This window comes from Orbicella faveolata, unplaced genomic scaffold, assembly GCF_042242905.1.
Source record: "Orbicella faveolata isolate gen_17 unplaced genomic scaffold, um_ofav_v1 contig_4, whole genome shotgun sequence".
NCBI lineage: Eukaryota > Metazoa > Cnidaria > Anthozoa > Scleractinia > Merulinidae > Orbicella > Orbicella faveolata.
The window spans coordinates 1,876,777-1,887,500 of record NW_028301569.1 but is presented as its reverse complement, the minus strand read 5'-3'; the positions used below and the strand labels follow the sequence as shown (position 1 = coordinate 1,887,500).

The 10,724-nt window shown below is 40.1% G+C and overlaps 1 protein-coding gene and 1 pseudogene across 3 annotated transcripts in view; one reads left to right on the top strand and one right to left on the bottom strand.

The window, feature by feature from the left end:
- The window catches only part of LOC110058013 (uncharacterized), a 6,754-nt pseudogene extending 3,846 nt beyond the window's left edge, over positions 1–2,908 (bottom strand). The window contains exons 1-3 of the transcript XR_016203119.1: positions 2,349–2,908; positions 1,383–1,780; positions 1–560 (exon numbers count right to left, since the gene is read on the bottom strand). The exon at positions 1–560 is cut by the window's left edge and continues 289 nt beyond it. The product of XR_016203119.1 is annotated as an uncharacterized LOC110058013 (transcript). The remainder of the gene's footprint in view (positions 561–1,382; positions 1,781–2,348) is intronic.
- The window catches only part of LOC149100892 (uncharacterized), a 52,558-nt gene that overhangs the window by 6,629 nt on the left and 35,205 nt on the right, over positions 1–10,724 (top strand). For both annotated transcript variants that reach the window (XM_089276263.1, XM_089276262.1), the window contains exons 2-4: positions 8,662–8,806; positions 9,303–9,440; positions 10,634–10,720. In XM_089276263.1, coding sequence (XP_089132389.1) covers positions 8,801–8,806; positions 9,303–9,440; positions 10,634–10,720 — 231 coding nt within the window. In that variant the 5' untranslated portion in view covers positions 8,662–8,800. The remainder of the gene's footprint in view (positions 1–8,661; positions 8,807–9,302; positions 9,441–10,633; positions 10,721–10,724) is intronic.

Here is a 10,724-nt window from a genome sequence, read left to right as displayed (position 1 = left end):
GTATGGATTTCATGCACCCAATCCTCAAACATGTCCATGACATCGACACAATCAGCATATTTCTTTTTGTCTTTCATCAAAACTGGCAATGTGATTACTTCTGATTTTCCTTTCATCTCGTCACTGTACTGATGAGGGATATGTTTTGGTATCAAATCAGCCAAAAAACTGAGTTTAGGAAAAGCTTTTGAAATTATGCGACCTGCATAAATACGGTAACGGTCTGCAATTTGACTTAATTCATCATCAGATAGTAGAAAAAACTCAAGATCAGTTGTCTTGATGTCCTTTTGTGGACCATTATCAGGAAGATGGTCTGAGGGAACTCGGTCAAAAACTAAAGAACTTGCCACTGCATGTTCAGACACATTTTGGTGCTCTTCACGCATGTCATGAGCCCTTATCTCCCAGTCAATGTTGTCTAAAACAATGGTGAATTTCTTTCCCTTTTTAGCCAATTCAATGGCATGGTCCAGGAAGTGATTTCCAATACCATCCAGGACAGTAGATTTCTTGGTTGGATCTAGGCAAACACCATACCTTTGAAATTCCTTCACAGCCTGAAAATTGTAAGATATTTGTTTTTTGTTGTGTATGGAAAAGCAGAAAGAAATAACAACTAATCTGACTGATTGTTGTAAGAAAGAGGGGTGTGTGGGGACACCCCCATGCTCACAAAAAGAAGAGGACTGACCAGGGAAACATTAGCCTATTCCAGGCCCTTGTTAGTGGAGGCAAACAAAAAGTCAGTTAATAAAAAAATGGTAATTGTCTTGAAAATGATTACAGAGAACCTTTTCCCTTCTCACCCAACCCCATTTTTTTGTTGTCTCCACCAACCAAGTGTCTAACAAGGAAACTTTCAGCCTGAGTAAAATTTCACAGAACTCTGGAGAGAGCAAGAAGGAAATGTTGTAAAAATTGGGGAACAAGGCTCTATTTTACTGTACCTAAGTAACACAAGTATGATATTAAGGTATAAATATGGGTTATTGACCAAGTTTGAGGTCAAGATGGCTGGATATTGGCCAAGTTCTTTTTTTTTTTTGCGAGTTTATGGACCGAGATGGAGTCGAGGTCCATAAACTCACAAAAAAAGAACAAGGCCAATATCCAGCCATCTTGACCGAACAAGCTTGGTCAATAAAGGATTTATTATATGGCTTTCGGGGAAATTTTTCTTGCAGGACACGGCGGGTAGTCCCGAGCGGGCAAGATAGCCCCATCTTGCCCACTCGGGTAGCCAATCACAGCGCAGGATTTGATTCATCTTGCCCGCTCGCAGAGCTTGCCATATAATAACAGTCCTTTCTGACAAAGTTGATAGCAAAAGACAAAGTTTGGTCAGTTCATAAGAGAAAACATAAACAATTGGGACTTACAATTTTGCTTGTTCCACCATCACTAAGGATAATTGTATTTAATCTTGGCAACCTTGACAATTCTGGCACTCTGAGGAACATTGAAATAGAGTACATCAGACAAACTGGTGGCATTTTTTTTTTCATCAGCATCCTTTCCATTAACAAGGGTTCTAAGGAACTGCATTGTGGCTGGACATTTGCTTTCTATTTTAATATAGATTTCTTTCCAGGAAAGATCTGATAAGCCTCCATATTCCTTCTTCCTGAGGACAGAGTTTTCTGATCGTCTACACATATTGCTTATCGCTTCATTGACAGTTCTGCAAACAATATCTGTCATGACTTTTAAGGCCAGGTGGATCTTTGGCCAGCATTTCCAACTTTTCCTGTATATAACTGAAAGGTATGTTTTCCTTCTGTAGCAGCCGTGAGAGAATATGCGAAAAGAAAACAACAGCAGTATGAATAAAGAATGTTCAAGACAAACCAAAGAAATCAGTTTGTTTTATCATTATGTATAACTAGCCTTTTTTACTTTCAGACCTTTTATCCATTATTTTGAAATGGCAAAAAATGTCATTGAGTTTTCGGTACACATTTAGATAAACACAGGACTGAAGCTAATTATTAATACATATCTACCATATATTTAGTACTGCTATTCGTACATGGTGGCTATCGACATAAAAACACAGATTTACAAATTGGTCGAAAAGGATTGTTTTTAATTAACAATTTGTATTTATGCATTGAAATCCATCTCACCTACTCAGCTGTCTAAAGCAAACGGCAGAGGACTGTAGTCAGCTTCCTATTAACCCTATGCTAAATATCTTTAACATCCTAAACGAATGCTATGCGATGGAGTTCTTATATGGTCTTACATTGCGTGCTGTTTACGTCTAACAGTTTTCAGACCGTAAATAGAATTTGTCCAACAGCGATAAGTAAAAAACAAAAATTCGAAAGAAATACGTGATTTACCTGAAACTGGACTTCATCACATTGAAGATTGCCGATTGTTAAAATATCCAAAAGTTCCTTCCCAGCATCTTGAAGGGTTACTTCCTTTTCCATTGCGTTTTGCTGTTGAGCTGAGCTATGTTCGTCGTAAAGAAGTCCACGATGACTTCTTTTCTCAGACTCTTTCGCGCTCTTCGTGAAGGTGCGAGGCACCGATGGAGATATTTCAGTACAACGCTTGACCCTCTCAAACGACTTCTGACTTTCTTTAATAAGTGTCTTGAAGGCGACAAAATTTTTTATCCGTCTTTCCCATGCCCTGCATATCAAGTGAGGTATTAAGTTGTCATCTTGTTTTAAAGTATGGCCACATATATCTTAACCGGCGGCAAGAAGTGCACGATTTCTCTTTACGAAAAGGTTTTTCGACCATAATCTGTCCCCAACCGCTCTACACAGCCGACATGAACTGATATCCACTGGCACAGACGATTTACATATCTTTTTTGGAGTTTGTTTGAAATTAATAGACGACATCTCGAAAAAACAATAACAGACGACATTTTCTAGCAAAATAAGGCTTTTCCCGCGCGAAGCGATGTTACAATTTCCACTCCCTACTGGGCTCAGTGTTAGTTCATTGGAGACAAACTTTAACTGTCCTGCCCCTCCCTTTAATCATTTTTCTGGAATCTGCAAAAATCTAGCAGGCACGTGACCAGCCGCAACCAGGGTACTTTCTCGAGGGAGGAAGAGAGAGGACCCTGGGAACGAGGTTGAAACAACACCTGATTTTTGCGCGGAATTTGTAAAATACAATTTTCGGCCGTCAAGTGAAAGGTAATCAGCAGGTGAGAGTTTTTCAGCAGACCAAAAGCTGATGATCCCTAGCATATATTAGGGACCAGCACCAACGACGACGAGCCCAGGGGACAACGACCGGAAGTAAAATTTCCCCTTACTGTGGTACTATGCATGCTCGATTCGTCGTCCATGTGAAGTTCAGGACGTCAAAACGTCAGGTTTGCCGTCCTGAGCGAACATGAGTATGTATTAATCTATTTACGCAGTGTTTCAGTCAGAAATTTATATCAAACTATTGAAATGAAATTTGGTTATTTATTGAACCTATTAGCTTTGTGTTAACTAGATTTTACGGCGAGTTTGATGTAGAAATCGTTGGTAATAACATTATTTTGGGTTTGTCGATTTGTCCGTAGTGAAATTTGCTTGTCAGCGAAAGTAGAAAATTAAATGAATTCACAAATTGAAAAATGACACTTTCTTTCATTTTCTTCTGGTTCCTATCTACATGTGGGCTTTCGCTTATGTTTTTAGGAGGGAATTTTATACCGTGAAAGTCGTTTTAGATTATATCGGCCCGAAAATTCGGGTTAGTTAATCTCTCCGAATAAAAACCTGTTATGTTCGTCCTATGAGAAATCGAGATTTTTCGACATAAATTCCTCATGTAGGACTAAAAGTTCGTTGTCATCGATAGTACCGTTTTCGTAGCTCAAGCGAAACTGGTCGTGGAGCTCGTGAAAGGAAGACATAACAAAATTTTTCGATAGTTTTGGGTCGATGTTTGCAAGGACTCAGCTCTATTTACATGTACTTGCACTTGGTTTTCACGCCGTGAATGACGTCCTCGAGCCAGTCTTACAGAAGTTTTACTCATCATCGTCGTCTCATTCATCATCGGTGTTAAGGTCCCTATTACTTTTCAGTTGACCGCCGAAAATTGTATTTTACAACTTCAGCGCAAAAATCAGGTGATGTTTGCTTATCATATCCTCCAGTCCTTACGTCCCACGTCCTCGAGTCCCCGCGCGTGCTCGCGTCCCACGTCCCCACGTCCCCCCGTCCCAACGTCCCCGCAACCCCGCGTCCCCGCGTCCCCGAGTCCTCAAGTCCCACGTCCCACGTCCCCACGTCCGAGTCCCGAAGTCCCCGTCCCACTTTTAGTCACACTCGAATCTTCCCAGTGCAATTCATAAACGAAAAACTCTCAGGCTCTCAAAAAATGCTCTGTCCCGAAATGATGTATTACATGTTCCACAAAATGTTGCCAAAAGATTACGAAAGAACCGACAACTCAATAAAGGAAAGGATATTAAACTGGCCAAGACCAATATAAGAAAGCAAGTTAAAGGTAATCTGTTGTCAAGCATATTAAGTCTAGGACGTACTTTTACACCCACAATAGCAAAAACACTTGGAATATCTGGTTTGGCTTCAGAAGGAGCTTCTCAACTTGTAAAAACGATAACGGGAGGAGGTCAAACAGGTGGTAGTTTTGTGATTTCTTTGACACCAAGTTGGTGCATTAAAAATAAATGATGACCTCTTGACGGAAAAACAAAAAAGTGAGCTGAGGAAGGGTTTGATCTCAAGAGACGATATCTTCATAAGACCAACCAAAACACAAAGTGGTGGATTTCTAGGTGGTTTGCTTGCTTCAATTGGTATTCCACTTGGTGTTGATATGATTGGTAAACCATTATTGAAAGTTATTACAAAAAAAGGAGCACCAAGATTGGGATTACCAAAATCAAGGGGTGGTTCAGCTCCTTAAATAGGAAAGCCGCCCCCTTTTATTGGTACTTGGGAAAAGATCATTGGACGAGGAAGTAAAAAGAAAGCTCAGGAAAGGGACTACTATTAGGAAAAACAGCTCATTCAACTAAATTCCAGTACTCGGACAAATACTATCAAACCAAAATTTCAAAAAAATATTCCGATGAGTAACCATGATTTAACAGAATCGTGTAAGTATCTCAGAATACCGATCATTGATGTTTTGTCGAGAGATCAAACAGTACCTTATAATCATAAACACATTTATTTACAATCTTGAACCTTCATATATGAGCGGATCTCCATTTTACCTTGGTTTTCGTTCAAATGAGATGTTTGAGTATTTTGAGCTTTAGGTAGGTAACACTGAGTTTTTAAGGCAACTCGAAGGCATGGAGTGAAAATCGACATTTCTCGTAACATTAAGCTCAAATAAGCAGTTTCTAGTCTAAACAGCTTTTAGTAGCTGAAACTGCGTTTCCGACAAGATTTGGAGATTTCAATCGCAAATCGTCATTTTAAATCGGTTTTTTCTCAAATGTAAAGTTTCCAGTATTTAGAGCTTTAGGAAGGTACCACTGTGTCTTGGGAGGGATAAAGGAAAAATCGATATTTTTCGTGCCATTACGCTCAACTTAGAAGTTTCCAGTCTAAACCGCTTGTAGCAACGAAGACATCGTTTCCGAGAACGTTTTGAGGTTTAAACTGGAGATCGTCATTTTAGGTCGGTTTTCGCTCAGATGTGCAGTTTCGTGTATTTTCAGCATCAGGGAGCTAAAACTGTGTTTTAAAGGCATTTAGTGAATTCGACATATCTCGTGCCTTTACGCTGAAATTAGCAGTTTACAGTCTAAAATCTATTTATTTAGACCGACTAGTGGATTTCCATCATTGTGGTTACCACTGTTAGTCTGAAAGCATCAGCGCGTGCGTAATTATAGAGAGTGCCCTCAACAAAATTTAGCAACCAATATTTCTTCCAGTCGGGTCGTCAGTAAGATTTCTAAACACAAATCAAATAAATGATTTTGGTTTATTTTTTTATTGCGTCACAGTGAAAACGCACGAGCTTTACCGGTTAACTTCGGCAAAATCCCTAGCTACCAATAACTAAAGGACTATCGTGTAACGCTTAATGCGAAAAGTTGGGCCCGAACCAAAGACTATTTCTTGATGGTGTGCCACAGTAAAGAGGGGATCAAGGGGAAGAAGATATGCTGGTCATTGACTTTTATTTTATTTGGTGGCTCCTACAGGAGCCGTTTTGTGTTTTGTTGACGCCGGAACGCTGAGTCTTCTTCACCGTCTACCCCTCGTCGGAACTGTAACTGATCCAGGACAAGTCGATTCTTTCTGTAAATGAAAAATTAACAAGAATTAGAGCCCATAAAAACCATAGTTCGGACGGATATTGTGACAATTAAGAACAACTCAAATAGAATTAGGAACGAGGCGATAAATCTAATAATCTTTACCTTCCTTCGCCTGCTGTTGTCGACTTCTTTCTCGGCTAAAGGTAACGAATAGATAGCTAAGATCAACAGGCCAAGTCCTTCTTGCTTGACACAGCGCCGGTTTTTAACCATTTCCAGACCACTGGCAACGGGGGCACTCTGAATGATCGTACTGCAGCTTTCTCTGATTGGCAAAGCGGATCGATATGGGTTGCTCTCGGCATACAACACATTTAGTGTTGATTCGACCATCCATCCGACCATTCATGCGGGAGAAGAATGTCGAGGTCCTCGGCCATCACACCAAATCTACTCCTTCCACGTCTAACGCCACCAAATATGTTTTCAAACACTTCTCGATCAATCGGAACTTTGACAGAGGTCCGCCGAACGTATCCCTTCTCTGGAGTGGTTCGAACAGACAGCTTCTGTCCTATCTCGCAGACCAGGTAATCGATGGCTTTTTCTCCTCCTGAAATAGACGAAGGGACAGTGTGAGTCTCAAAACAACAAACACCTACATCTGTACAAACAAATTCAATTGGTAATCACTACGATTAGCTTACCGTTAAGTGAAGATTGGCCATAGTTTTTTTATAGCGCTGTTACAATCTTCTTCCTTTACCCAACTATCAGCCGCACTTCCGAAACCTCTCCATCTCACTCGGTATTCTTTTCGGCCGTCAATGGACCTTACAGCCAAAACTTTTGACACTTTGTAGTACTTCGACATTATCGCTCAATGAGATCTAACTTCGACAAAGCTCAGAAAATAATGATAAACAGATTATTGAAGACAGTTTGCTTTAAAGCCAAAATGGAAAGAACGCCGTAAATTACCATGCGACAAAAGCAGCGCTAATTGCACGTAAAGTTCTTTATCACTTCCGATAAAAATACCCCGATGGTAAGCTCTGCAAATTTACCGTGGGAAAGCAAGCTTTTATCAGTATTTTGGGTGGTGTATAAACACTCCTCAACATTTTGAATTTATTTGAACTTGGGCAGGAGAGAAGACTCAAACATCTATTGAAGGGGAAATAGCAAATTGTGATATATGCAGTTGGTCAATGACTTTTGTTTTATTTAATGGCCCTTAAAAAAGAGCCGTTTTGTTTGTTGCCGATGGACTTGCTGAACTCCATCCGGTCTATGTTCTATTGACGAAAAAAAGGAAGGCGGAGCAATCTTAAAACTATCACCTCTTTGTTAAATGCCGCGCGCGCCACCAGACAACATTTTTCTTCTCTTTTCTTTTACGTTACGAGAGTGAAAGCGTAATAGTTTTAAATCTAACACCTCTTTTTTAAGAGCCGCGTTACCAACCGATGCTTTTCTTTTAAGACTCAATGAGAACAACCACACATATCCTTTTTCAATCCAACAGCTTAGTCGGGCGATTTTTCCAATGCAAAGCGCAAGTTTTCATACACGAAGCCTGTTCTATTCTTTCTTTTCATCTTGTCACGAGCACGGGACAAAGAAAAAATAATTTCTTTTCTTTCTCACTTCCGATAAAAATACCCCGATGGTAGCTCTGTAAATTTACCGTGGGAAAGGAAGTTTATATCAGTATTTTGGGTGGTGTATAAACATTCCGTCAATATTTTAAATTTATTTGAACTTGGCCGGGAGAGAAGACTCAAACACCACAAGCTAACAAAGAGCAATTTACAATAACAGAAACAGGGCCACTGGTAATTGAATGAAAAGCCGACCTTTAACGTCACAGTTGTTCAAATTCTTGGCGATAGTTAGGATTGGTCAATCTTAGGTGGGCACGCCTTAGACAGAGACCGTTTACCACCACCTGAATTAAAAATGCCGGTGCACTCAAGTGCTTTGCAAACAAAATTAACTCAGAAAACCACTTAAGAATATATCTGAATGAAAACTATTACAGAGGCTTACATACGCTGTATTTTGAGTTAACTTAACATATCACTTAACGAGAATTTGTTCAGTTAATCATGAATTCCTTTCAGTAATCTTTACACTGATTTCAGTAATCCCAAACAATGACACCAACAGTTAAGTGAGAGTTAGCATCAAGTCACAACATTCCTTTATTGTGTGTGTTATGCTATGGGCCGGTATAATAGTCTGAGACTACATGATTTTCAGCCTTCGAAAAAACTGTGAACCGTTTTTCATTAGAATTTTAAAGTATGGCCCATGCACACAGACGTCATTCGTGGGGCATGTGTAAGTACTCATTCCTACTTAATAGGAACAAAATTATAAACTGAAGATAGCAGCAACTTACACTGAGATTAATGTGTATTATCTTTTTTAAAAAGTTTATAGGGAGAGTGGATTGCGATTGATTTATTCCGAAGAGGAGCTGGACTTCCTAGAAGGGAAGTTTGCAAAGAATCAACTGTTAGATATCGAAGCTCCAAGACGCTTCGGAAGACGTTTAGGCGTAGATGAAAAGCGATGAAGGTTTGAAGACATCAATGTTCATCATGGTTATATACACAACTTAAACAGCCGTAAAATTGGAGCCGGCCGGCCTGAAAAAAAATCCAGGCTCGGACAATTGCAAACCATTCACTCATATGTAAAAAGCCTGATTCAAATGTCTTTGTCTCAGAGAATCTCTGCGAAGATTTTATAACAACGTTTTGGGTTGATTTTGTCGTTTTTCCGTCGTTCCCGGAGAAAACGGCGGGCGCTCCACGTCTTGTGTTTCCTTTACTCGCTGCATGTTAATATCTTGTCTGTTGCTTTAAATGGTTACATCAGAGATGCTCTGTCTCAAGAGGTTTTATAGCTCCTTTTACTTTTTGCTCAGATATGGTTCGCCAAAAGGAGGCGCCAGTATAGAGAGTGGGCGAAACTAAACCTGCCAGAAGGAGACCCAGCGGACCAAGCCGGCCACCCTTCTGTGTCCCACAATTGAACATTGGAGACTGCTTATGGTTCTTCTTTTCAACAGGCTGACAATTCAGATTTGAAATGCTGCCACACTTCTCAAGAAAATAAGGCACGTGATACACAAGAGCTGTATACACAGTGGGTGAAGCTAAACCTGCCAGAGGGAGACCCTGCGGACCAAACCATCGTGAAAGTCAAGGTGATTAGGACTGACTCACTGTTTTAAATGTAAATTGTCTTTGCACGCGTCATCATTGCGTCAACAGCTCGTGCTAGTTCTGTGTTTCTATCGACTTTTGGTATAAATCTACTGGCATTCTATCTCGAATGCTGTCTTGTGATTGGCTACGCTACTCACGTTCTATTCTGTGATAGATAGTGAGTAGCGTGGCATCGTACGCTTGGGGTCGCTTCTTTGTGTTTTCGAAGTGTCTATGAAGAGAATTTACTGAGATCGGTGAAAGTTTTGAACGATTATTAGATTTATACTAAAACATTTAGATTATTCGCTCTCGATTTCTATGCGTGATAGTTGACGAGAGCGCAACCCCCGTCAACTATCACTCGATAGAAATCTCGAGCTCATAATCTAATTGTTTAATAGAAACACGATTTTAAACCAGTCAGCGCGCGTAGTTTCTCGGGGCTGTTTTCTAATAAGCTATAGAAGTACACTTTTTATTGAATCTCGTTGATCATGACTTTTTTAGATGTGGTGGCTCCTAAAGGAGCCGTTTTGGTTTAGCCCTAAAAGAGCTGTGTTGTTAGCTCTAAAAAGAGCTGTTCCTAAAAGAGCTGTTTTTCTGCACTTCGTCTTGCTAGTTTCATCTCAGGTGGAAAGGATAGCACCATCACTTTTCTGAACAGAGGTAGCATACATCTAGCTACCACGATAACTCTTGAACCTACAAAATGAAGCAAGGAATCTGGTGAACCTCAAACTGATTGATCACATTTAATTATTTTTGGCAATATGATGTCAACAATAAACACTGTTTGGGAAAGCAAACCAGTTGATACATCCAATTTAGTCTGATGTGTATTGCTGTACATTTTTTAATCATCACTGGCCCTAGTGGTGATCCAAAATACTGCCTGCAGGACTCGTAAAAAGTTACTTAATAGTGGGTGTTCAATAAGATGTCTTTATAAAGTAAGGCATTACCTAGAGTTATCCTTCTTCTTGATTGTTGTGATATGTGGCTATGCTGCCAGTGTCTCCATTACATTTTCTTGCGTAGCTCCTCCTGGTTCACTCCAGGTTGTTTACCCTTGCAAACAACTTTCTGTTCTCCCTCTCCATGACCTGTATGGTGTATTTAGTCTGCCGGCCACCCTTCTGTGTCCCACGATGGAACATTCGAGACTGTTCATGGTTCTTCTTTTCAACAGGCTCACAATTCAGGTTTGAAATGCTGCCAAACTTCTCAAGAAAGTGAGGCACGTGATACACAAGAGCTGCAAAAAAAAAATAAGGAGGTAA